The sequence below is a fragment of the Helianthus annuus genome, chromosome 16 (genome assembly GCF_002127325.2).
Source record: "Helianthus annuus cultivar XRQ/B chromosome 16, HanXRQr2.0-SUNRISE, whole genome shotgun sequence".
Lineage (NCBI taxonomy): Eukaryota > Viridiplantae > Streptophyta > Magnoliopsida > Asterales > Asteraceae > Helianthus > Helianthus annuus.
The window spans coordinates 190,874,908-190,902,357 of record NC_035448.2 but is presented as its reverse complement, the minus strand read 5'-3'; the positions used below and the strand labels follow the sequence as shown (position 1 = coordinate 190,902,357).

The following is a 27,450-nucleotide window of genomic DNA, read 5'->3' as shown; positions in this document are numbered from 1 at the left end:
ACGGTTCGGTAAATACCGAATATACCCTTTTCGGCCATAACTTGAGTTCTACAAGGTCTTTTGACCCGATTCCAGTTGCTACTGATTCTAAATAATAAATAAAGTATTTTAGACTTTATAAACTATTCGGGAAACTCAGATTTCCTGTAGAACTCAGAAACCTCTTTTATAATCTTTAAAAGGACCGAAATACCCCTACGGGGCATAATATTAACTTAAACTCGTTACGGGCATTATGGAAGGTATCCTACTGATACCACAACCTCTTTAGGGCATATTGACTTAGGAAAACAGTGTAGGACTCTAACGGATACCCGTTGCGCCTTTTGCGCGCACGGTTCGTTTTATGTAACTAGTTTTCATACGCTAGCCGAAACGGGTCAAATCTTGTTGTTTCGACCTCAAGATTCAGAGTGTGGTTGTTATACCCATATAAAACAAGTCTTCAAACTTGTTGGGTTCAAATCACATTCCATTCTCGGTTTTCGCCTTTCACGCGATTAAACCGTAACTATCCATTGAAACTGATCGGTCTAATCTACGGCTAAATTAAAGACCCGTTAGGATTCTAGTAGGTTAATTTAAACCTTCGTTCCGGATTAGGGAACCAGTAAAAGCTATCTGCAATTTATTTCAATTAAGGAATTATACTTGCAAAGGTAAATACTTTTAACTTATTTTCCGTTATACGGGCTTGGGTTACGGTATTTAAAATACCGCTTGGTCAGGCAATTGACCCCAACTCATTAGTAATTGGGTATTATCAATGTGACCCGTTTAAAAACTTGTTTTGTTGGCTTTACGCCTTTGGGGGCTTAATGACCATGTCCCGGATATCCTTGGCAGCATTTTATGAAATGGCCACGACCTTGACATCCGGGTGTAGGCGTACACCCGGCATTATGTCCATGACTATGAAAGTGTAGCCATTGGTTTACCCGCCACGGTTTTATACTATGTGGCGTGTCTATTAAACTTTAACCCGGCACGACCCGGGCGACCGAACACATAGTAACATGTAATTCTTTACAAGATTTAATTATAAATTATCCCAAGTTATAAAGAGTTTGTGCCTTGTGCATTTAAACCAATTTTATTAAACATTTTACAAAAGTGTCAGTTGAATGTATTTACCAGTGTAAACTGGCGTATTTTTCCCAAAAAGACTAAATGCAGGTACTATGCGTAATTGGCTGGGATTTCTCCTTAGCATCATTAGAAGTCTCGCAAGCTTAAGATGTCTGAAGTCTGTTGAACAATACTTTATTATATTTATTTGATCCCCTGTGGATTTTATTTCAACAATGGTGATACTTTGATATTACACTTAACGTTGAAATATATTATCTTTATGCTTCCGCTGTGCATTCATATATATTGTGTGGTTTGACTATAATGTTGCCAACTACGTCACGGTAATCCCCCACTGGGTCCACCGGTAAGACACGTGGAAATCGGGGTGTGACATGGGACATCAAAACTTTAACCATATCAAACGAATTATCCTCCTCTTGCCACGAAAAGGTTGATGGTTGAACTATATCACCGAACAGACCACCAATTCTATCAAACAAACTATTATCTCTGATGAGAAAAGGTACACCGATAATTCTCAGATTAACGATCCGACTGAACGGGATATCTTCCCCATTCCAAAGGTTGAACTTAGAAAAAACCTTTGAGAATAAAGAAACATGTTGCTCCAATGACTCCTTTGCTGATGCATTGTCCTTAAATGTGATAATAATATTTAACCCACCAACATATGACAATCCAAAATCAACCATACCTTCTGCTTCCATCACTCTTCTGATATTCGTCAGGGTCCAAACATCCTTAGCATAACCTAGACCTGATCTACCAATGCAGTGTAAAGGATACAAGGATCATTTTCCCTCCACCGTTATACCTTTTGCACCTTGACTACCCATTTCCTTTCTGCCTCTTAGCATATCTGCGTACGACGTTCCATTCTGCATGAACGAGGGGCCACTATGCCCCTGTCCAGTCGGTTGCATCTTTGGAGGATACTGGTCCCCATTCTTACTACTGCTCGTAAATTTATTAAAGGGTTAGTTGTTTTCCATTGGCCTCCATTCACTCCGACCGGTGGAGTTCGGAACATAATTAAATCTCTTATGATCCTTATCGTATTTTGCTAAAGACACACTCACCTTCATGCCAAACATCTTCACAGTGTTCATCGACACTAGTGTTTCTTTCATATTCTCAACCCCAACATATCTTACAAATCCAAAGCATTTGCCCCTAGCATCCCTCTTTCGAGCCACATAAACATCCGATACATATCCGTATGGCTTAAAAGCTCTCCACAATACGTTCCTGGTTACTCGATCTGAGATATTCTGTACTAAAAACGTCCGTTCAACACCATCGCCTTTGCTTCTTTTGTTTTTCCGATATTGCACATCATACCACGGGTCACCATCATCCTGATTCCCCTCACTCTCATTCGTCGAGGCCATTTTTAAAACCACAGAAAACCTAAGAGGCGAATGGATTAGACCTATCCCAAATAGGGAGAACGGTTAGATCTAGGACAGCTCCACTGAACTGAACGATTAAACCCCCCTCACTATACAGGTTAGGTGTTCATCGTCGAGCACTCGAAGCGACTTCCAGGCGGCAAGAGAAAAGAGAGGAGAGAGAATTTAATGGTTTTTTCAAAACATGTTGCTCCAGGAATGAAATATATTAGTTTTAAAAACTTTATAAACGGTTTTTAAAAATCGAATGAGTAATTTTAAAATTCTTCAAATGTAATAAAGTTGTTATAGTTAGATGATATTTTAGCTGTGAATTTTAGGGGCTGTTTGTTTACCTCTTAATGAGACTCTTAATTGTTTAGACTTTTTATTGGTTCAACACTTAATGGTTCAAACTGTTTGTTTCGTGAGCAGATGTCTGAATGGTTCAGACATTTGCCTCTAAATGGTTAAACATTAAGCTGAATTTGAATGGTTAACACCTCTATTTTGAATTGGTCAAACATTTGCCTCTGAACGATTAAGCATTATATTGGCTCTTAATGGTTCAGACCTCTTACTGATTTAGCACTTAGGGGCTGTTTGGTAGCCTCTGAATGGTCATTAAGAGGCTACCTCTTAATGAAACTATTAAGAATTTTACCAATGAGATGGTAGAAGAATGTGACATGTGATGATTTACCATTCAAAGGTTACCTCTTAACCATTCAGACTTGAGGTTACCTCTTATTCATTCAGAGGTTTTAAACCATTAAGAGGTAACATCTGAATGGTTATTAAGAGGCTACCAAACAGCCCCTTAATGATTCAGACATCTTATTGGTTTAACACTTAACCATTCAGAAATTACCAAACATCCCTTAGTTTAGTTAGCTGCTTTTTAGTTATGCATTTCAACTACTTTATGTTTGTACTTTTTGGGTATAATTTCATCCATAAAAGTTAAAAAAAAAACAATATTTTATTTTTCCACAAAACTAGATGGGTTTAATTATAACGCATGCAACATACTGTCTAAAGTAATTTGGACTAATGGCACTAGTGAATTACAATATCAGGTGAGCATTTAAATCTTATTATAGACATTTAGGTAAATTTTAAGCGATATAGAATTAGTGAGTGTGTTACCTTTCTAAAATAAACATAATAACATGTATAAATTGTAGTTTAAATAATTTAATATTAATATTCTCCGGATTTAATAACATACCATTTTAATTCAAATAACGAAAGATGTTGCTAACCACCATAATCACTATCAAAAAAATACTTTAACCTTACCTTTCATTTCATTTCATTCCAATCCCTTCCCCATAGCAATGACACTATCGCATGCGATTTCAAATCTTTTTCTTAACACCAAAATGAAAATCATATTATTCAAAAGAGAGCCGGCCTAGCAAGGTGCTAGAGCCAGCAAACAAGAAACAGACCACCACCATTACAAGCATAAGCCAATGATGTTGTAGCCCAGTAGTTACAACGGAGGTGGGAAGGTTTTCCCCTCTGGGGTTCCTGCACGAAAGATTCCCGGTTCAAGTCCTGCCGTTCACCGAAAAAAATATACCTAATAGGTTTGAAAGGGACCGGTGTGTGGGGAGGGATTCAATTGGAATTTGGATAGATAGAGATTTCAAGTAAAAAGGGTTTCCTCTACACCTGATAAAAAAAACTATTACAAACATACACCCTACATCATTTTTTACTCCAGTTACTACATTTTGAACTTGTACCGATTTTCGTTCGTATATTGTGAAATTTCTAAATCTTTAATACTAACTACATAATATTACTTTTTATATTAGATTAAAACTGCGAGGACGATAAATAGTAAAAATTATTTTATTTATTTATTATTAGAACTTTTATAGTTCTTAATGTTTTTGTTACATTAGTAATTAAAAAAAAAATATTATAACTTTTAGATACGATTTTTTTTACAAAATTTCGAGTATTAAGATTGTCCGAAAAAACTCATGGCTCGGAGCTCGCTTGGATTTAGCTTGGAAAAAGCTCGCTTGGATTTAGCCTGGAAAAAGCTCGCTTGGTATGGTTTAGCTTGGAAAAAGCTCGCTTGGATTTAGCCTGGAAAAAGCTCGCTTGGTATGGTTCAGTTTGAAACTGAGCCGAGCCGGCTCGACTCGGTTAGAAAGTAAGCGTAGCTCGGCTCGATTCGTAACGAGAAGGATTGGCTCAGTTTGGCTCGCTTAATAGCTCAGCTCGGATTATTTTACTTATAATATATTTTATATCTATATACATTATAATATATTGCAAATAAATGATTGTTATTTACATGTATTTTGGAGTGTAATTTGATATTTATGACATATTTGAAGGTTCATTACCATCCTAATTCCTAATCAAGTATTATTGTATTTTGCTTAAATTTAAAACTTATTTTGTGTCGATAAACTTGATTTTGTTTTGCAATGTATTAAATTGATCTTATTTTGTATATGTTCTTTTGAACTATCTAATAATATTTTATATTACTTAATAATAATTTTGAGAGATGCATATTAATTATTCTTTTTAAAATCGAGCCAAACTAACCCGAGTCGAGCTAGCTTGGTTTAAAACCAAACCAAACCCGAGTTTAGATTTTCAACTCGGTTTCAAATCCAAGCCAAACCAAGCCAAGCCTAACTAGCTCGATTAATAATTGATAATTGAACCGAGCTCGAGCTTGCTCTGACCTAACTCAGCTCATGACCATCCCTGTCGAGCAGTCGCTTAATTAAAAAAAAAAAAAAACCTCACGCTTCAAAAAGTAAAAAAAAAAAGTTTGATGAAATCAAGATAATGCAACACGGCTGATGAAATCTACACCTTACATTTCAAGAGCATGAAATCTTTCAAACTCATCATCCTGCCTACTTCTAGAATCCTCTTCGGGCATGTTTGGTTAAGCTTTTCCATCCCAACTTATAACTTATTGACTTTTACAAAAATCTAATAACGAGATTAGTATGTTTGGCTTAACTTATTTTCAACTTTTGGAAAAGTCCTTTTGAAAACAAAAAGTCAGGAAAACATGACTTTTGCCTTTGGAAAAGGACTTTTGGGCTAAAAAAGGAAAGGCAAACACCCAAAAAAAAGGACTTTTGGGCATGTAAAAGGACTTTTTTCTTCAAAATAAGGAACCCCAAACATGCACTTTGACAAACCCAAAATGACTTTTTGTATAGAAGAAAAAGTCATTTTTTTTTGAAACTAGAAAAAGTTATTTTTAAGAAGTTAGAATTGTATTGTGACTTTTTGAAGAGTTTCTAACTTTTCAACAACGAAATTACCAGATTACCCATGTGGAAACACTGCTTATATTCTGCAACAGCAAACTTCAACACAGCTGCCATCTGGTTCAACAGTTCCGTCCGGCTGCAACACCCATCGCATTCTCCACAGCCTCCCTCACCCCTGCCAGTTCCATCTCCCACCAAAGCGACCCTGCAGCTCCGGCTCCCACAACAGATCCGACACCCACAACAGCTCCGGCGACGCCGCTGATTCCGTTTTTTGCTGCTGCTGATTTCGTTCCTTCCACACACAAGGTCAGACTTGTTTCCGGCTGATGCTGTTTGTTTCATTTGTTCTTGGTTGTTTAATTTATGTAATTATGGCATTTACCACACAAGGTCAGATTTGTTTGATTTGATTTGCTTAATTTATTGATTGTTTGATTTCTGTGATTATGGCATTTGGTCAGTTTTTTTTTTTTTTGGTCGTGAACCCTTTGTTTTAGCTTACAAATTCTCTGATTTGCATACGATAGTTCTCTTGTAAGTCCTTTTAACACTTTTTTTAAAACATGATTTGCATACATGAATAATTCTCTGATTTGCATACAATACTAGCATGATTTGCATACATGAATAATTTAAGCCACTCCCGTAAGCTAATCCAAACACTTTTTTTAAAACTCCTTTTCATTTCAAAAAGTCATAATTCAATAAGTCCTTTTAACAAAAAAGTCCTTTTTTTTAGTTAAATAAGCTTAGCCAAACATGCTAGTATTAGCTTGACAATGCCTGCAACTCCTTCTGGTCTAATACAATTTATTATGTTTCGTTGTGCATTTTCACAAGTCAGATGGTTGCTCTGCATTCTGCTTTTTTTATGGATGGATGCTGCTTTTCCAGGTTTCAGGTATTAAACAAAATATTCAGTTGCTGATAGGTATTGTGTGATTGATTTCAATTCAGTGGCGGAACTAGAACAAATATCTAGGGGTATCCCGATTTTTTTACTGTACATTTATAGAACGGAAATTTTAAGCATTTAGGTTAACGAATCAATATTAAGCATTTCACAGTAGGGCTAGGCTTTATGAATTAATATTGGCAATAAGTTTTTAGGTTTTAGATTGGGCTAGGTTTATTTTTAATTTTTAGATCGGACTTGCATCAATATTATCATTATCAACATTCGGAGTTTTCCGTCCCGGTTTTCGGGTTCGGTGGTGTTAATGAAGTTTACGTTTCAAAAAAAAAAAAAAAAAACATTCGGAGTTCTTTCATTCAGAATTGTATCATCATCACCAAAATTCTGAATAACCTAACAAAATTCAAAATATCGAAGCACAAACTAACCAAGAAATCAAACTATCAAAGCGCAAGAAGAAAATAATACTCACAAACAATCTGCAAATTTTGATTAGTCGATGTTGGTTCGAATTTTGATCAGTTCTGCGACTGCACTGTTGCTTCTACTTGTTCGAAAATCGAAATTATGATAAGTTCTGCTTGGCTGCTTGTTCGATTTTTTTATCAGTCTCCCACAGGTTACACTTTGTCGAATTTTGATAAGTTTCTGCACTTTGTCACTGCTTATGTTATGGAGTTCAGAAGTTATGGTCACTGTTGCCGCACCCCTGCCCCATATTCAAAGGGTTATTATTTGTTTTGGGCTAAAATATTAGTTGGGTTGGGACTTGGGCTTATATAACAATTGGGCTTACATTCAAAGGTTTATTATTTCTTTTGGGCTAAAGTATCCTTTTTTCTGTTAGGGGTATCCTCGTAATTGTTTAGGGATATCCTCTGTATAAAACCAACAAAAAAAAAACACTACCGATACGAAGTTGAGCCGGGCTATGGCTCGTTGAATGCTAGTTCCGCCCCTGGATTTCATGTGATTATCGATGATTTTTTAGATAGGAGAAAGTAACTTCTTTTGATTTTCAATTACAAGTTGAATGTCGAATGTCGAAAGTAGACTCTAGTTGTAGGTAGGTGTGTAACCGAGTCGAACCAACCTGAGCTCGTGCTCGCCTTGTGTCAGGCTCTTTAGTTATTTTATTCATACATCTATGTGTTAAACGTGAGATCGTTTACACAAGAATCAAGAACACACAACTCCTATAGACGGAACTTGTTTCTTAATGAATGTTATGCTCGGAACAAAAAAAAAAAAAAACTCTTTTATTGATCTTGGGACTTATGTACAAAACAAAAAGAAACAAATGCATGCCATATTTATATCTAACTCTACCGACCCATAGTGAACATATTTCAATTGGAAACCAATTAAACTAATCCTATTCCAACGTTAATTTGACTTACGGACTACTTAAAAAGATCTTTTGGTAATGCATATCTACTAACCCAATTAATTAATAAAGAAAGGATAAACATAGACTAACTCAATAATAATAATATTGTTAATTCTTATTATTATCCTTGATCTCCTCCAAGCCACCCCATGAGACCAAAACCGAACCACCTGTATACTTTCTGGCATTAACTGTTCGGGTCCTTCAAGTTGGTATCGTACCAAGTTTTACTGTTTATAGTTATTTTTGAACATATATGTGATTAAAATCAAAAAGTTTAACGCCCTGAGTCCCTAGCCATTTATTTTATAACGTTTTGAGTCCAATTTTGTTCATTTTATAACGATTTGAGTCCAAAAAATTGGACTCAAAATGTTAAAATTTGGACTCAAAATGACTCAAATGGTTAAAGAAAATGCTTACAGGGACTCAGATCGTTAAACTTTTTGCTTTTGGACTCAACTAGTTAAAACTACTAAAACATAGGGACTCAAAAAGTAATTTACCCTATGTATTATTTAGATATATTTTTTAATAGTTGTATTAGAAAAGAGTTATAGTATTTATATGAATAATAGACTAGTTTGTAACTTCCTATTTCTATAATTTTTGGGTCTATGTGTTGGTCTGTTATTTGTTTTGGAGCCAAGGGGACTCTCTGGGAGCAACCTCCCTATCCCTAGGGATAGAGGTAAGGCTTGCCTACATCTCACCCTCCCTATACCCTACAGGTAGCTTTGCTATTTGTGGGATTTACCGGGTATGGTGGCTTTTGTTGTTGTTGTTGTTGTAATAACTTGTTTAGATTCGCGAGGCTTGTCAATCTCGGTAATTGGTATATGAAGTTCGGGCTCAAGCTTCTGCCTGTTTAGGCACGTCTTGATTTGAGTTTTAGCTCACGAGTGCCTCGGCTCATTTATAATTCTAGTTGTAGGATATAAGGGCAAAGGGATTATTCAATGTCCAGTTTCTTATGCCAAAAGGATGTTTGGTTGGAATTAACTATGCGACTTATATTGAATCATAGGATAAACCAAAATTGCTGAAAGCTAGGAATAGGCCTGTGCGGGCTTTAGCGATATCATCTCCGAAAGCCGATGGAGCTATTAAAGTTGGTATTCTTGGAGCCAGCGGGTATACCGGTGTCGAGGTAAATCATTTTTTGACTAACCAACTAAATGTATCATTTTGCTTAAATTTTAACATGATGTTTTAACTTATGGTATATGAGTCTAGGGGTGTAAACGAGCCGAGCCGAGTGCGAGCCCGACTAGGCTCGAGCTCGGCTTGTTATGTTTTTATGAAGCTCGAGCTCGAGCTCGGCTCGGTTCGAGCCTACTTCTCTGAGCTCGAGCTCGGCTCGCGAGTAAAACCTAAAGCTCGAGCTCGGCTTGACTCGGCTCGAGCTTTTTTGAGAACAACCTTAAATGAGCTAAAAGCTCGGCTCGAGCTCGTTTCAACAGCGATTAAGTGAGCCAATGCTCGGCTCGAGCTCGGCTCACCAATGTTATCATCATTATTATATTATATATATAAAAAACTAAAATTTTGTTTAGGCTCATTTGGGCTCGCGAACCTAAACGAGCTTTGTATTTCAGGCTCGAGCTCGGGCTCGATAACTAAACGAGCTCTATTTCAGGCTCGAGCTCGGGCTGGGGCTCGTTAAGGCTCGACTCGTTCGAGCTTTTAACCGAGCCGATCACGAGTAGCTCTCGAGCCTCTAGGCTTGTTTACACCCCTATATATGACTTCTTTTAACATATACACATATATATACATCTACTTAGAGATTTTTCTAAATTTAACTATATTTTTTGGTTTCAGCTTATTAGATTCATTGCAAACCATCCTTACTTCGGTATTTCTCTGATGACTGCCGATAGAAAAGCTGGTCAATCAATTGCTTCAGTATTTCCACACCTGATCACACGGGTAAGCTTCTGCTGCAGTTATATTGCGAAGATCGTAGTAGCTTATGATACTTTGTTTGTTTGTAGGATTTGCCGGATTTGGTTGCCGTCAAGGATGCGGATTTTTCAAGCGTAGATGCTGTTTTTTGTTGTTTGCCACATGGCACCACTCAGGTTTCTAAATTTCTATTATCGAGACGGAGTTATGTTGAGCTTATTGCGGTCAGTTTGTGATTGATGGTTGAGAAGTATTGTTCTTATTACAGGAAATTATCAAAGGTCTTCCAAGTAGGTTAAAGATTGTTGATCTTTCTGCGGTACATTCAGCAAATACTATGTTCTTTATTCTTTCAATATTGGATATAACATATAATAAAAGATATTTGCAGGATTTTAGATTACGAGACATCAATGACTACAATGAATGGTACGGTCAGCCTCACAAAGCATCAGAATTGCAGGTACAATTTGTTCTTTATATCATAGTTATCAAATGTGCTAGGCGCACTCTAGGCGCATAGCCTGTCGCCTAGGTGAGAAGCGCAAAAAAAGCGCGGACTGAGAAAAAAAGCGCAAGCAAATAAAAACATAAAAAAATAATATTATGTATTAAAAAAACACTTTCTTCAAATTCCAAAAGTATTTGAATACCCTAATTCTTAAAATGAAACCCAAATCGTCATGAATCCTCATAAGGTCGAAAAATATACTGCAGAATCCTCATAAGGTCGAAAAATAATTGTAGTATTGTATGTTTTGCCGGCCAAAAAAAATGAATGTTTGTTTACAACATAGGCTGTATATAACAATATGTTTTTTTTTTTACAGAAGATATGATCTCGTAACTTTTTTAGAATTCAAATTTGATTGAGACATAATTTCCGAAAAAAAAAGATAAATATTTGTAACTATAATCTGGTGTATATATATAAAATAGGATTTCAAAAAAAATCACGTGGCTTTTTTTTTACCTAGGAGGGAGAAACGCAGGTAGGTCGACTCGCCCAAAAATATCGCCTAGGCGGGAAGAGCGAGCACTTTTGATAACTATGCTTTATATCTCTCTGTTCCTAAAATGCTAACTATTAGTCGATCAATGTTTTAAAAAAAGTTAAGTTAGCTGAAGCCTTGGTTTCAAAAGCCGCGAGGCACAAGGCGAGAGCTTCATGTATGCAATGTGTTTGGTGTTAGCAAAAAAAAAAATGATAGTAAATTACTTAACATGACATGTTGTACTTGTTATACTACACTGAAAGCATAGTTATTAAAGGCGCTAGGCGCAAAAAAAGCGAGGCCTGAGGAAAAAAAGCGCACAATGAATAAAGATTAAAAATATATTGTGTATTAGAAAAACAATAACATTCTTCAAATACAATTAAAAAAAACTATTATATAACATTTGACATCATCTATTTAGTACCCGAAGTTCTAAAATATTAGTGTATTGGTGTAGGAAAGTAATTTGGCTGGAAATGCTCGGAATCTCGTTGGAATCTGTGTCCTGAACCATCACCTAGAGGATTAAAGCGCATTTGCCTCGACTGAAAGCGCAATTGCCTCGCATTGCCTAGAATATGAGGCTAGGCGCAAGAGGCAATGGCTTTTAACAACTATGACTAAAAGATAAGATGATGAGATGAAATACACACATTTTAATAATCATCTCATTTGAGATATTGTATATACAACCAAAGAAGCTTAACTTACAACATCTAAGCTCTTTGTATGTCATTCAGCCATTGACATTATATTAACATAGTAAATATGGTTTGTTTCTAGTTACTAGATGTTGCAATTTCGACTCGTTTACTTAGAACACGTCGAAAAAAAAAAACCAAAAAGGAAATGTACTAAATGGATTAAAAGTTACTGAAAGTGTATATTAAAGTGGACAAAAGGTGTTTGAAAAGATTCCCGGCCCATATATTTTTCCACCTCTACTAATTAATATACTAACATTAAGTTATGTAATTACGTTCTTTTTGCAGAAAGAGGCTGTTTATGGTCTAACAGAAATATATAGAAACAAGATCCAAAGTGCACGTCTTGTTGCAAATCCTGGATGTTATCCTACTACTATTTTGCTTCCTCTTGTTCCGTTGCTCAAGGTTCGTTTCTTGTTTTTTTTAGAGTAAATTGCCATTTTAGTCCCTGAGTTTTTGTCCAAATTGTCATTTTAATCCATATAGTTTTTTTTTTCTCCTCTGGTCCCTGACTTTTCCTTTTTCTTGCCATTTTGATCACATTGTCTAACTTAGTCTAAAAACCAGGTTATAATCAGACGTATTTTTGGCATTATATTATTATGAAGTTTATAAATTATGTTGTAAACTACCCCTGGTTATCACTACACAACAGTTATGCCAAAAATACCCCTGGTTATAACTAGATTTTTAGACTGAGTTAGGCAATGTGATCAAAATGGCAAGAAAATGGAAAAGTCAGGGACCCAGAGGAGAAAAAAAAACTGTTTGGACTAAAATGACAATTTGGACCAAACCTCAGGGACTAAAATGGCAATTTACTCTTTTTTTTACATTTAAAAGATTTTTAACTGATCATCAGTTAGTAAAAAATAATTTAGTAGACGTAACTACTTTGAAATGCTTATGTGTGTCTGATAGAAAGTTACACTTGCAAACAAATCGTATTGATATGTTCTTGTCGAAAAGCATTGGCGAATATCTTGTGGTTTTTCCTTTATGATGGCAGGCTAGACTCATTGGATTGCAAGATATCCTTATTGTCTCAAACTCTGGAGTTAGTGGAGCAGGTTGCGTATCTTTACATATATATTAGAGTAAATTACGTTTTTGGCCCCTGTGGTTATATCACTTTTACTATATTAGCCCAAAATAAGAATTTTTAACATATCCGCCCCCATGGTCTCTATAACTAACCATTTTGGCCCCCATGATCTCTAGACTTAGGGGCCAAAATGGTTAGTTATAGAGACCATAGGGGCAGATATGTTAAAAATTCTTATTTTGGGCTAATATAGTAAAAATGATATAACCATAGGGGCCAAAAACGTAATTTACTCTATATATTAATTTTACCTTGTGTTGTGGTTTTTTATCTAATGGATTAAGTTGGCAAGCTTTAAAAATGTTCAAAATGAAACGGGTCAAAACTCAAAAAGGGTCAAAGGCATCTCGGAGTATTTCTGTAATGTTTGGTTCTGTTGTAGGACGTAGTGCTAAAGAAGCAAATTTATACACGGAAGTATCTGAAGGGATATTTTCTTATGGCATCACAAGGCATCGCCATGGTAAGTTGTTTCATGCTATTCTTTCTCATTGTTTTTATTTGAGGTGGTAATGTGTTTTATGGTCTTTTGGCTTGGTTTCAGTGCCCGAAATCGAACAAGAATTATCTGATGCTGCAAATTCAAAAGTAACCGTTAGCTTTACTCCTACCCTAATGCCAATGGTAATGCTACTTCACCATTGAATTAAAAAAAATGATTTATTCAACGTTCTGTGGCTACATATTTGATCAACGTTCTTCACCAACATGCAGAGCCGAGGCATGCAATCAACTATAAATGTGCGATTGGCTCCAGGAGTTTCCGTTGTGGATTTGAAGCAACACCTTAAGGGAGTTTATGAGGTAACTTTTTACCCTATTTCGTATATATTGTACTTCTAACTCAAGAATTTATATATTGTATATGTAGAAGGAAGAATTTGTAGTGGTGTTGCCAGATGATCAAGCTCCACACACCAAATATGTTCAAGGTTCCAATGGTTGTCATATAAATGTCTTCCCCGATCGCATCCCAGGGCGAGCAATAATCATATCCGTCGTATGTGTCCTTTTCTTAAAAACTTTCTTATTAGTTTATGTCTTAATTATTTGGTAATGTCATAAATTTGTTTGCAGATTGATAATCTTGTAAAGGGAGCTTCGGGTCAAGCTTTACAAAATCTTAACTTGATGATGGGAATTCCAGAAAACACCGGGCTCAGTTGCATGCCTTTATTTCCTTAGCCCGACATCCTGTTTTATTGTTTTTGTCTTCTTTCAAGGTTTGTTTTTTTTTATTATTGAGAAAAAGGAGACAAAGTTCTAGGGTTTATGTTTACAAACAAATGCGCAATTTTGAATGTCTACCTATTGAATTTAGTATCCAAACGGGTTTGAACTCAGGCTCTTGTCGACCGATGACACTGTCGCAAAGAACTTTTGCATAGTGCCTCGGCCTGATAAAAAAACGAATAGTCAGGTTTTGACTTACTGCAACTACCTAAAAGTTGAGAGAATATGCCTCCTCGACAAGAGAACAATCAGTCCAGGGCTCAACTGTGGACCGATCATGAATACAGAACTTTCATATATGATATATTCATGAGTGATCATTTATTTATATTGAAACCTTAAAAGATCTATCCTCATGAAATTGTGTTAGCAAAGAGAAGATAGAGTTGTTCTCAAGATATTAGTGTTAACAAGAAGCTTTGGTGATCACTATTACTTTCGCAATAAAAGCTAGTAAAAACAACTGCGTGAACAAACAATGAGTTAACGCAAGGTCGATTTGCCAACCGATATATGTTGTACATGTTTTATTAAAAAAATATTGTTTAAATGATTAAAAAGTGGTAAAACTTTTTAAATAAAGGAGGTACGTATTTTATATCAAGAGATCTGCTATAATGTTACATGTATTATATGTAAAAATTGGATAGATTAATGACATAAATAGTCCTTGGAATTAAAATAGAACTAGCAATTAGACCCGCGCGTGTTGCGCCGCGGGTACATTACAAACATCGAATAAATTAGTCTAAGCATTATGTGATATAGTAAACATATGGAATTTTCAAAGTTAAGCAAGTGTAAAAAAGGAGTAATAGTACAAGAAGGAAAAACGTAAAGTTTAAAACTTGACGGTATGGTGGCGGTAAAAATGGAGTAATAGTGAAAGGAAAAAAACGCAAAGTTTAAAACTTGAGGGGAGTGTAAAATAAAGTAATAACGCATTGGTTAAAAATGTAAATTTTAAAAGTACTTGTAAAAATTGTAAAACTAAGCAATAGCACAAAGGTTAAAATTGTAACTTTCAAAAAATTAAAGGTGTAAATACAAAATAATATTACAAGGTTAAACTTAAAAGATTTTACATTTTTGAAGGGTGCTAAGTGAGAGAAAATGTCGACTTTCTCTTTTAAGACTTACAAGAATAATGACATAAATGATCCTTTAAAAATGGGAGGGTCTTTTAGTCATTTTATTAAGAATTAACATAAAAAGTAACTAAGTTTGGTGTTAGTATTCAAATGTGTTACAAAATTGAAACCATGAAATCTAAACCTGTTAAGAAAAATTAGGGTGAAACTAGCTATAAACTACAAGATCCATCTGTGTAATTAACTCTAAAAAAATCTAAGGAATGATAAATAGTGTTTGACAACATCTTAATGGTTAAGTGCTGAACCAGTAAGAGGTCTGAACCATCAAGCCAGTAAGAGGTGTGAATCATTAAGAGCTTGTATAATGCTTAACCGTTCAAAGGAAAATGTCTGACCAATTCAGATGAGAGGTCTTAACCATTCAGACTCTTTACAAGTCTTAACCATTCAGAGGCAAATGTCTGAACATTCAGATATCTGCTCGTGAAACAAACAGTCTGAACCATTAAGTGCTGAACCGGTAAGAGTTTTGAACCATTAAGACTTGGCCGTTTGGCAACATCTGAATGGTTAAGGGGCTGTTTGGTAGCCTCTTAATGACCATTCAGATACTACCTCTTAATGGTTTAAAACCTCTGAATGAATGAATAAGAGGTAACCTCAAGTCTGAATGGTTAAGAGGTAACCTCTGAATGGTAAATCATCACATGTCACATTCTTCTACATTCTCATTGGTAAAATTCTTAATGAATTCATTAAGAGGTAGCCTCTTAATGACCATTCAGATGCTACCAAACAACCCCTAAGTGTTGAACCAGTAAGATGTCTGAACCATTAAGTGTTGAACCAGTAAGAGGTCTGAACCATTCAGAACCTATATAATGCTAACCGTTCAGAGGCAAATGTCTAACCAATTCAGATTAGAGGTCTTAACCATTCAGACTCTATATAAATCTTAACCATTCAGACATCTGCTCGTAAAACAAACAATCTGAACCATTCTGATTAAGAGGTAAACAAACAGCCAAAAAAAAAAAAAAAAAAAACTCCTCACACTTAAAAAAAAAGAAAAAGAAAAAAAAAGAGTTTGATGAAATCAAGATAATGTAACGGCTGATGAAATCTACACCTTACATTTCAAGAACGTGAAAACTTCCAAACTCATCATCCTGCCTGCCTACTTCTAGAATCCTCTTCTTCATCTCCCCCAAAACCCCTTTTTACCCAATCAGGGTTTTTCCATTGCAGCAGCCCCCTTCATTCTTTTCAACCAATCACAACTCTCTCTCAATCCACCAATTCTTTTCTAGAATCCTCTCAACATCATGGCTCCTGTTCTAAACAGAACTTTGACCCCTACTTCACTCCCTTATTCTCCACTCTTTTCCTCTAAATCCAATACCCACAACAACAGGTTGTTATCAAGAAGTGTGTTTTTGCATCAAAATGGTCTCAAAGTTAACAACTTTTCTTGTTCTGGGTTAAATTGGAAAGTGGGTAAAAGAGGTAACAGTGTGGTGGTCAAGTGTGAGGCTTCTGCTGTTGCTGAAAAAGAAGCCACTGAGTCTTCTGGTGAGACTTATGAGTACCAAGCTGAGGTGGGTTTTTAATTTTTTTTTTTTTTAAGTTTTGGTTGAAATTGGGTTGCACAGTTTTGTAATTTTCTTTTCTAGGGTTTGATTGATTGATTGGGAATTAAATTTGTTATCTGTTTGTGTTTGTTGATGATAAAGTTTGTAACTTGTGTGTTTCTTTTAGAGTTTTGTCAATGTTTTTGAACAAATAGTTTGCAGCTTATCATGATTATGATTCTTGTTGACTTTTAAAGGTTTTTTCTTTTTTTTTTTTTTTTTTTTTTTTAAATATGAATTATGGATGCAGGTTTCTCGTCTGATGAATCTGATAGTTCATAGTTTATACAGCCATAAGGAAATTTTTCTCAGGGAACTTGTGAGGTAATGACATCTCTGTCTTGTTCTACACTTTGTTGTATATTATTTATTTTATATATTTATATATATTTATATAATGAATTTTGAGTTATGATCATTTAAGGTTATTGAAGATTTTGTCCAATTTAATTGAGCCCATATTTATTCATGCTCATATTTTTCAATTATTTATTTTTGATTCAGTAATGCAAGTGATGCTCTTGATAAACTAAGATTTTTAAGTGTAACGGACCCATCATTACTCGGAGATGCTGGTGAGCTGGAGATCCGTATCAAACCCGATCCGGAGAAAGGGACCATCACAATTTCGTAAGATTTTTTACCTTTTTCAGAAGCTTCTATTGCATACGAAAAGAGGTAGTTAAAACAATATTTTTTTTATTATAATTATTTTATAGAGATACCGGTATTGGAATGACCCGAGAAGAGCTAATAGACTGCCTCGGAACTATTGCTCAAAGTGGCACTTCTAAGTTCTTAAACGCACTTAAGGTACTTGATCTTTAATTACAAGATAATTCGCTTTTAATGCGTATGTAATTCAGTTTTCTTAAATATAATTCTTTATGCTTTCTTGTGTTATAGGAGAACAAGGATCTCGGAAGCGATAACAGTTTGATCGGTCAATTTGGTGTGGGGTTCTATTCGGCTTTTTTGGTTGCCGAAAAGGTATTTATTTACATTCCCCCTACATAACCGCTTGTTAGTTTGTAACTATAGTTATTTTACCGTTGATTTTATCTTGTAAACACATAGGTGACTGTGTCCACAAAGAGTCCCAAATCCGACAAACAATACATTTGGGAAGCATCGGCCGAGAGTAGCTCGTATGTAATCAAAGAAGAAACCGACCCCGAAAAGCAGCTTCGTCGCGGGACAGAAGTAACGCTTTATTTGAAGGTAGTTTATATATATTTTGTATAAAGTTGTTATCTTTTTGCATAAAAGAAAGCTTCTTGTGACTGTTTCGTAGTTTTTTTTTTTTTATGTTTAATTGAATTGATCGTCTTTTTGTTTGTATATAGGATGATGACAAATATGAGTTCACAGAGCCAAGCAGGGTTCAGGGTTTGGTGAAAAACTACTCGCAATTTGTTTCATTTCCCATATACACGTGGCAAGAGAAATCAAGAACGGTTGAGGTTAGTTATTCGTTCCAACTTCTAATTTTCCATTGTCATATACTACAGATGGCCTTTTCGACCCATTTGTTTGTGAATGGGTTGATTTAGGGGTGTGTTTTACCTTAAACGTCTTCAATTATAAGAAATTTAAGCCAAAACGGGAACGGGTTGAAAGTTTTTTTAAGAGTAAAGTACACGGATGGTCCCTGTGGTTTAGCAAAATTTTTAAGTTGATCCATAGCTTTCCAAAACTAGGTGGATAGTCCCTGTGGTTTGCACTTTGTAACACATTTCGTCTCCAACTTTTTTTCAAAAGTACATGGATGGTCCCTGTGGTTTGCGCTTTGTAACGCATTTAGTCCCTAACTTGGACATGCTAAAACCTTTAGATTTGCTGGTTGGGGACTAAATGCGTTACAAAGTGCAAACCACAGGGACCATCCATGTACTTTTGAAAAACTAGGGACCAAATCCAAAATTTTAATAAACCACAGTGACCATCCGTGTACTTTACTTTTTTTAAAGTCGATTCTTTATGCATTGATGCGGCTTTTCTTGAATCGTGTTGTCATCAATGCGAACTTTAGAAACTAGTAACATTGTTTTTCATGTTTTACGTTTTTCAATAACGTTACATAGTTAAACACAACATTAACTTTCGATTCACAGGTAGAGGAGGAAGAAGAACCGAAGGAAGGAGAAGAAACACCACCAGAGGTAACGTCTATACAGACCAAAAAGTCCGATTAAGCTTATTGTGTTAATATATTTTTAATTTCTAACGAAACTAATGATGTTTGCTACTGGTTTTCAGGGTGAGAAGAAGACAAAGAAGACGACTAAAACTGAAAAATACTGGGATTGGGAATTGGCCAACGAGACCAAACCTATATGGGTACGTTAAAACTAGGGGTGCTAAACGGGTCGTGTTCGCGGGTTGGCGGGTTCAACCCGACTCGAACCCGAAAATTTTACAGAAACCCGAACCCGACCCGAACCCTAAAATCGTATCCTACATAAGAACCCGAACACGACCAGAAGTTTCATGGGTTGACCCGAACACGACCCGTTCAACCCGAATTTTTTTATTTTTTTCTAAAATTAATATATTAAAATTAAAATTTACACTAAAAAATACAAATTATAAAATCTATGTTAATTTGTCTTTTTAAGTTATAATCATTGCATAAAATACACACCCCATTTAATTTATGACATAAAATATATTGTAAAAAAATATAATATAGTATAAATGTGTTAAACGGGTTCGCGGGTTCAACCTGAAACTGACCCGAACCCGTTTAGACTAAACCTAAACCCCGCGAATTTCGTGTTAGATTCGTGTCGGGTTTTCGGGTCGTGTCAGAAATTCACGCCCCTAGTTAAAACACTTTAAAAACTATAAACAACACTTTTAGGCTTTAGCCGCTTATTTGTTTCAAAATTTGTTAATTACATGATTTAAATGCAGATGAGGAATCCAAAGGAAGTTGAAAAAGATCAATATAACGAGTTTTACAAGAAGACGTTCAACGAGTTTCTTGATCCTCTTACATACACTCACTTCACCACCGAGGTATTTACCGTTTTTTGTTTCTTTTTAAATTTTAATAAATTGCATTTTACGTAATATCTTGTGTTTTAATTCTTACGATTTGTGCAGGGTGAAGTAGAATTTAGAAGTGTTATTTACATCCCTGGAATGGCACCAATGAACAACGAAGATGTAGTAAATCCCAAAACAAAGAATATCCGTCTTTACGTGAAACGTGTATTCATTTCAGATGATTTTGATGGCGAACTGGTAAATATTTTGCTATTTATTTTAACAGGTCAATAATCGGCCCGACATATTTTAGGTAAATATTTTAAAACTGATTCTTGATATGCAGTTTCCAAGATACTTGAGCTTTGTAAAGGGTGTGGTTGATTCAAATGATCTTCCTCTAAACGTTTCACGAGAAATTCTTCAAGAAAGTCGAATCGTATGTTCAAAATTTCAACTTTACCTGATTAAAATATTTATTACCTTAATCTTATATATCAAAAACAAACTGCCGTTTGTTTCTTGTACTACAGGTAAGAATAATGCGGAAGAGGCTTGTTAGGAAAACGTTCGACATGATTCAAGAACTTGCGGACAGTGAGAACAAAGAGGTTGATAAAAAGAACATTTTGAAACATTTCTTTTCTATTTTCTTTTTTCATTAAGGTATACATATACATATATAGAAAAAGTATATCGTACATTACTCCTTAACGTACTTCACGTACAACAACGTGCGTGATTTGTTATATAACATGCGTGATTAATGTTTCAATATGCGTGATTATTGTGTTTCAACATGCGTGATTTTTGATTTTTGAGTTATAACGTGCGTGATTTTAAAATGAACGTGCGTAATTACCTGTCGTACGTGATGTACGTTAAGCCGTAATGTACGTTAACCTTCCTCTACATATATACAGGGGCGGATTTAGATATAATTAGGGGGTTCCCGGGAACCCGTTCGATTTGTAATTGAGAGTGTTAATTTATATATAAAATTCGGAAGGAACCCTTTAATATTTTATAGGGGAACCTCATAACCAAATGTATTGAGTAGCAAACTGGTTCAGCTCTCTTTTCTTAAACCTGAGGTCCCAAGTTCGAATTTTGTAAGGTCCCTTTTCCCATTTTTTTCTTTCTTAATTAGTTCTGCAATTTTTTAGGTTGCCCTACTCGGTAACCCGACTTGTCGACCCGTTATGGCCCGACCTGTTGACCCGTTATGACCTGACACTAGTTAATTTGTGCACCCCCTAACGAAAAATCCTGGATCCGCCACTGCATATATATGACTTGAATTTGGTGAAATAATTGTAGGATTATAGGAAGTTTTGGGAGAATTTTGGCAAGTTTGTAAAGTTGGGATGCATCGAGGACACCGGAAATCATAAAAGAATAACTCCGTTGTTGCGGTTTTTCTCATCTAAAAGTGAAGATGAGTTGATAAGCTTAGATGAATACATCGATAACATGGATGAAAAGCAGAATGCGATTTATTATATTGCAACAGACAGCTTGAAAAGTGCTAAATCTGCTCCGTTTTTGGAGAAGTTGGTGCAAAAGGGTATCGAGGTATGCGTTTTTATCAAATCCTTCTCGGTTTATTAAAAACTTCTACTTTCAAATTTGTTTTAGAGTAAAATGCCATTTTCGTCCCTGAGGTTTGGCCAGGTTTGCGACTTTCGTACAAAGGTTTGTTTTTTCGCATCTGGATCCAAAAGGTTTGAAATCTTGTCATTTTCATCCAGCTCGTTAACTCCATCCATTTTTCTTTGTTAAGTCAGGGGTATTTCTGTTATTTTCTGTTAGCTTAAAGGGCAATTCGTTCCTTTCTAGGGGTATACGGTTTTTTTACATAAAGTGAAAAAGACCAAATTGCCCTTTAAGTTAGCAAAAAAAAAAAAAACGGAATTACCGTGACTTAACGGAGAAAAATGGATGAAGTTAACGAGCCGGATGAAAATGGCAAGATTTCAAACCTTTTGGATCCAGATGCGAAAAAACAAACCTTTGGACGGAAGTCGCAAAACTGACCAAACCTCAGGGACGAAAATGGCTTTGTACTCTTTGTTTTATATCTTAATCCCTCAAATGATTGTGGGTCCCATCTTTGAAGGTGTTATATCTAGTTGAGCCTATTGATGAAGTGGCGATTCAAAACCTACAAACATATAAAGAAAAGAAATTTGTTGACGTAAGCAAGGAAGATCTCGAGCTTGGTTAGTTGACCTTTGACCAACCGTTTCTTTTAGTGGTTTAATCAACGTTTTGTGTTCTCGAGATTAACTTTTGACTTGTAGGTGACACGGATGAGGTTAAAGAGCGAGAAAATAAGCAAGAGTATATCGCTCTTTGTGACTGGATGAAACAACAGCTAGGCGACAAAGTTGCGAAAGTACAAATCTCGAACCGTTTAAGTTCTTCTCCTTGTGTTCTCGTGTCGGGCAAGTTCGGGTGGTCTGCTAATATGGAACGGTTGGTATTCGTTTAAAAAAGATTATTTTCCCACTTCCGTTTTGTACCTAATTTGTGAAACGCAACGTTAATTATCAGGTTAATGAAAGCACAGACTCTCGGTGATACTTCAACTTTGGAGTTCATGAGGGGTAGAAGAATAATGGAAGTCAACCCTGATCATCCAATCGTTAAGGACTTAAATGTAAGTAATCGCCTTCGTTATTTAACCAATATTGTATAATATTCTACTCCCTAAACTTTACTATAATGTCAAATACCTCCTAAACTTTACAATAATGTCAAAAGTAACCCTCTAAAGTTTCGAGTGTATACTAAAACTAATTTCTTACGTTTTTATTTTTTTGTACGTGTTGGTAAAAATTCGAGTTCGTCTACGCTTTAACGTTATTTTTGTTTGGAAATGAGTCTGGTCAATTATAAAATGTTTTATTTTTATGTACGTTTTGAGTTGGACTAAGTTTTGACGCAATTTTTTTCTGAAACAAATCGGGTCAAATATAATATGTTTTCATTCAACGGTATAGATTTGAGTTGCTGTACGTTTTGACGTAAATTTAGTTCGGTATATATCACGCCGCGTACGATGCCACCGCACATGTTTAATTTATGTACGTTTTGAGTTGGTCTACGTTTCACCTTAAATTTTGCTTGGAAATAAGTCAGGTCAAATATAATACATTTTCATTCAATGGTAGGAATTCGGATTACTCTATGTTTCACCGTTAATTTAGTTCGGAAACTAGTCAGGTTGATTGTAGTTTATAATCTATCACGTTGCATACGTTGCCGCTGCAGCGTGTGGCGGGTAAAAAAACTAGTTTTCTTAAAAGAATTTAGTTTTGAATTTAATTTCATGTCATGTTTTGCAGGCTGCATGTAAAAATGCACCCGAAAGCAGCGAGGCAAAGAGAGCTGTGGATCTCTTATATGAAACAGCTTTAATCTCAAGTGGATTCACTGTAAGCTTTGATCTTCAAAAAACACATAATTTTATTTCTTTTTTTTAATTATTATTTATTTATTTATTTTTTGACGATTTTGTTTTTGGAATGTGTAGCCTGATAGTCCAGCTGAATTGGGTGGGAAGATTTATGAGATGATGGCGGTTGCTCTTGGCGGAAAGTGGGGAAGAGTTGAGGAAAGTGAAGCTGCTGCTGCCGCCACTGATTCATCTGAATCGAATGTCGACTCGACATATGAATCTGCTGCCGAGACCGAAGTTGTGGAGCCATCTGAAGTTAGGACGGAAACCGACCCGTGGAGTACATGATCGGGTTAATATTCATAGAAAGGCGTAAGTCGTTAGGGAATCGGGAGGATGGAGGAGTTTTGGATTGAGAATTTTATGATTTGTTATGAAGATGGATCCCTACTTTATATTTAAATAGACACTTTTTTCTTTCACTAAAGTCACTTAAACCTTTTTTTTGTCTCTTTAACGTCACTCGACTTTGATCGACTGTTTCATTCTTGCGCGATTACCAAATTTTGGTTGGGCTTTTATAAGAATTGATGTAACAGTGTCATCAAGATTCCAGATTACCATAAGGTTAATAAACATCCGATGGATTTGGACGTTGTAAAAACGAAGTTGACACGTCTCTATAAAGGTCAACGGCCACCCGCTTCTTTTTCAGAGATACGACAAAATCACGATGAAGAAACAACCATCCAGTGCTAAAGATGAAGATTTGTGAGTCCGAGACATGGTTGGAGAAAGGATGTTGACTGGCCGATGATCTGTAGCGGACCCAAGATATTTTCATGAGGTCGGAAATATTTGAGTATAGGTCGTTAATCGCTAGATATTAATTTTTTTAGACTCCGGACGGGACGGGTCAGGTCTAGTCACTTGATGAGAAGATAAAACCATTTTTTTGGCCCAAAAAATTTTAAGCCCAAGTGGCATAAGTTAAAAAAAACCAGAACAAAACCATCGCAAGCTGAAGCTGAAAAACTGAACCAGATTTTGAAAACCTAAAAAAACCGAAAAAATCGTAAACCGAAGCCGAAAAAACTGAACCAGATTTTGAAAACCTAAAAAAACCGAATTTTGGTTTTTAGTTTGGTTTAAGCTCAAAACCGACTCAACACACCCCTACAACCCGCGGCAGTAGACGTGTTGACAAATTCGTTGATTGAGTTTTTAGTTTGAAAAATCCACTTGTGGTTGGGGTGGTTAATAAAAAATGTCGTTCTCATTTTTTTTATTGGAAAACTTTTTAATTGTTAAATATAGGTGGGCTAAATGTTTTATGGGCTTAATTAAAAATCTATTTGTAAGTGATGCTTGTTGTTTTAAATAACTATAATTATTAGCTATTTGGGTTAAGTGGTTGATTGTATAAAACAGGCTTATTTGTTTAATCGTATAAGTATAAGATGAGCTTATTTGTTAAGGGGTCGGTCGAGATTAAGTCGAATATGCTAAAGAAAATAAATAATTAATGAGTTGCGGATGCACCCCATCCTCTATACATAGGTGCGCTCTTATCAAGTTAACCTGGAAAACTAGAAATTGTGCATTATTGAAACAATAAACGTAATGCATATGACTTTAGACCACCCGTAGTGGGGGGGGGGGGGGGGGGGGGGTTGGGCGTTTTCCCCCCAAAAACGCCCCCCACGCCCCTAGACCGCCTCCTGGGCGTTTTTTTTCAAAAAAAAAAACCTTCGGAGCGTTCTTTTTTCTACGCCTTTCGTTCAATTCTTTGGCCAATGAACTGTATTCTTCTTTTTGTTTGGCCAATATCATTTATTGATGGTTTTTTTATTTAATTATATTACACCCCTTTTAACATAATGCCACACAATGCCCACATTCCCACTACACCCATTTTAGAAAAACGCCCCATAATGCTATATTGTTGACTGGACTCTCACATAACGCAAAACGCCCAAGGGCGGGGACATTATTTGTGTCTTCCACTACACATGATCTTAAAGAGAAAAATGAAATTTAGTTACTTTAGTGGAATGAATATAAAACTTGGTTTTTGTTCTATAAAGTTACCCATTTAGTTACGTGACCCTTTAATGGCGCAAGTAAAATTCTATTTGTTTTTAAAATATCTAAATCATGACCCAAACCAAACACTTCTCGTAGAAAAATATTTGGTACATAGTTTCGATTGAACAAACTGAAACTAAACCATTTGGTCCGTACATAATACAAAACATATTAGTTACAATTTAAATATTAAAAATATAAAATAAAATTTCAAAATTTAAATCAAGAAGGCATAATAAATGTTTCAAAATATGATAAGTAAACATATAGTTTCCTTAATTAATTAGAAATATTATTTTCAGATTTTCTTGTTATTCGATAATATTTGATACGCAGTTTTGATTGAACAAATTGAATTTAACCATTTTAGTTACAATTTAATAATTAAAAATATAAAAATAAATTTCAAAATTTAAATCAAGAAGAGAATCAAGAAGTCACAATAAATATATTTGGAGATAGGATAAGCATAACAAATAGTTTCCATAACAATTACAATCTTATACTCAGATTTTCTCGTTGTTAGGATCTTCATACTTGACCAACAAGAATCAAACTCCTATCCATATGTATATATATAAGCACTCAGGCTAATTCGTTATCATCATAATCATACACATTACACATTCTTCTCCTGCATATACGAAAACAACTATGAACAATCTTCTTCTTCTGTCCCTCAATATTCATGCTCCATTCGCCACACCGTCATCGTTCAACGATCGTAGTTTACAGTTGGAAGAGGAAGATCGTCCTGATCATCACCGTAAGATAAAAAAATCATATACGAAGGGGGGGTTGTTTGCTATTGCGAACGCGTTAGCAACCGAAAGAGTTATGATCAAGAAACGTAAATTATGTGTGTTGATGGAGGAGGACAATAACAACAAAAAGAAGAGGAAGATGCCAAAGAAGATGGAGCGTGTGCCAGTGGTGAACAACGAATCAATCGTTCAGTTGAAGCGGTTCATCACGGGTGAGATGGGTGGTCTAGACATGAAGCTTGTGATCCAGAAAATCTTGTATGAAAGTGATATGAAAAAAGATCAAAGCAGGTTAAACATGCCGATTTTGCAACTGAAAACACAACCACATCAGTTCTTGACGGATGAGGAGATGAGAATGGTTGATGAAAGTAAAGATGGTATGGAGGTTAGAGTTGTGGGTTCGAAGCTGCGAATGTATGAGCGACCGCTGTGGTTGAAGAAGTGGCATCTGGAACAGACGGACAAGTATGTGTTGAAGACAAACTGGAACAAATTCGTGGCTGATAATGAGGATCTGAAGAAAGATACGATGATTCAAGTGTGGGCGTTTCGTAAAAACCGAAAGTTATGCTTTGCCATTGTACCAGTGGAGAGACCCGATGCTGTGAACAACGCGGCTTGACGGCTTATCAAGTTCTTGATTCTTGTTGAAATTAATACTACAGTTTCTTGTGTTAGACTTCATTGATTTCGTATAGATTTGATTTGTTTATTGGATTTGATTAATGTGGATATCAGAATATATGGATGATAAGTTTTTGTTGGTATCTCTTTTCCAAACATTATATAATGTATTTGTGAGTTTGACTCTAGTTTGCTTATAGTAATATATATAGGGTGAAAGATAGAATAGACGTAACAGAGAGTTCTTTTGAATACATCGAGTCTGTAATTTACAGTAGGTTCTTAAATTTCCAATAAGTTGAAAACATGTTCCATTTGAAAAAGAAAGTTGGTTGAGGAATTTGATCAAACACTCTACGTGCATGGTTAGTAATTTCCGGTTTATACATACTAGGTACTGATTACATTATACTTTTTAACAAAAGATATTTGTATCAATTAGTGTTTTTGGTATGAAGCAGCGTAATTTCATTTATTGGAGTTGATTATGGTTTCCACTTGAGCAAGGAGTAATACCATTACCGGTTCAATATAGAAAAAGGCTTTTAATTTGGCTGGTAAATCTCCCAATAAAAAATGGCCCAATTTTAAGGTTCCAAGCCCCATAACTTGTAAAAACAAAAGCCCAAATGCAAACCTGAGCCCAAAAACATGATTTGCATTGAAATGAGAAATATGGTTGATTCACGTGATTAAGTATAATCTCACTCGTAGCAAAAGCTATCCGTAAGGAATGACACATTTGTAAATCCAAGCATCAACCAAGTCGAAGAAGCAAGAAATCTGAATGGAAGTTAGGCAAAATAACGAAAGAAAATTGTAGAAAAGTGAAGATGCATA

At 35.5% G+C, this 27,450-nt stretch overlaps 3 protein-coding genes across 5 annotated transcripts; all 3 read left to right on the top strand.

Annotated features, from left to right (window-relative positions):
- Positions 1–5,769: 5,769 nt before the first annotated feature.
- LOC110914994 (probable N-acetyl-gamma-glutamyl-phosphate reductase, chloroplastic) lies at positions 5,770–14,120 on the top strand. Of its 3 annotated transcripts, none has more exons than XM_022159610.2 (14): positions 5,770–6,061; positions 6,600–6,656; positions 9,089–9,211; positions 9,886–9,993; positions 10,059–10,145; positions 10,238–10,288; positions 10,361–10,432; positions 11,960–12,079; positions 12,684–12,744; positions 13,162–13,242; positions 13,324–13,403; positions 13,494–13,583; positions 13,651–13,779; positions 13,857–14,120. In XM_022159610.2, exons 2-14 carry the CDS (start codon positions 6,600–6,602, stop codon positions 13,962–13,964), a joined length of 1,167 nt encoding a protein of 388 aa, XP_022015302.1. In that variant the 5' UTR covers positions 5,770–6,061; the 3' UTR covers positions 13,965–14,120. The 3 variants fall into 3 exon arrangements, with proteins under 3 accessions (XP_022015302.1, XP_022015304.1, XP_022015303.1); XM_022159612.2 differs by having other exon boundaries at positions 5,841–6,061; positions 6,650–6,656; XM_022159611.2 differs by having other exon boundaries at positions 5,841–6,061; positions 6,596–6,656.
- A 2,085-nt stretch (positions 14,121–16,205) lies between these two features.
- LOC110914993 (heat shock protein 90-5, chloroplastic) lies at positions 16,206–23,641 on the top strand. Its single transcript, XM_022159609.2, has 19 exons — positions 16,206–16,704; positions 16,988–17,061; positions 17,242–17,367; positions 17,457–17,550; positions 17,644–17,727; positions 17,815–17,958; positions 18,084–18,200; positions 18,852–18,899; positions 18,997–19,077; positions 19,654–19,758; positions 19,846–19,986; positions 20,075–20,167; positions 20,262–20,339; positions 21,049–21,303; positions 21,848–21,950; positions 22,032–22,206; positions 22,285–22,390; positions 23,079–23,168; positions 23,267–23,641. Exons 1-19 carry the CDS (start codon positions 16,432–16,434, stop codon positions 23,477–23,479), a joined length of 2,400 nt encoding a protein of 799 aa, XP_022015301.1. The 5' UTR covers positions 16,206–16,431; the 3' UTR covers positions 23,480–23,641.
- A 2,075-nt stretch (positions 23,642–25,716) lies between these two features.
- LOC110917513 (B3 domain-containing protein At1g05920) lies at positions 25,717–26,700 on the top strand. Its single transcript, XM_022162053.1, has one exon. The coding sequence runs from the start codon at positions 25,874–25,876 to the stop codon at positions 26,606–26,608; it is 735 nt and encodes a 244-aa protein (XP_022017745.1). The 5' UTR covers positions 25,717–25,873; the 3' UTR covers positions 26,609–26,700.
- The last annotated feature ends 750 nt before the right edge of the window (positions 26,701–27,450 follow it).

Coding starts and splice junctions, on each gene's coding strand:
- LOC110914993 (XM_022159609.2), top strand. CDS start 16,432: ATGGCTCCTGTTCTAAACAGAACTTTGACCCCTACTTCACTCCCTTAT. Junction 17,959..18,083: donor AAGTAACGCTTTATTTGAAG/GTAGTTTATATA, acceptor GTTTGTATATAG/GATGATGACAAATATGAGTT. Junction 19,078..19,653: donor ACGAGACCAAACCTATATGG/GTACGTTAAAAC, acceptor ATTTAAATGCAG/ATGAGGAATCCAAAGGAAGT.
- LOC110917513 (XM_022162053.1), top strand. CDS start 25,874: ATGAACAATCTTCTTCTTCTGTCCCTCAATATTCATGCTCCATTCGCC.
- LOC110914994 (XM_022159610.2), top strand. CDS start 6,600: ATGGTTGCTCTGCATTCTGCTTTTTTTATGGATGGATGCTGCTTTTCC. Junction 6,657..9,088: donor GCTGCTTTTCCAGGTTTCAG/GTATTAAACAAA, acceptor ATTGAATCATAG/GATAAACCAAAATTGCTGAA. Junction 9,994..10,058: donor TTCCACACCTGATCACACGG/GTAAGCTTCTGC, acceptor GTTTGTTTGTAG/GATTTGCCGGATTTGGTTGC.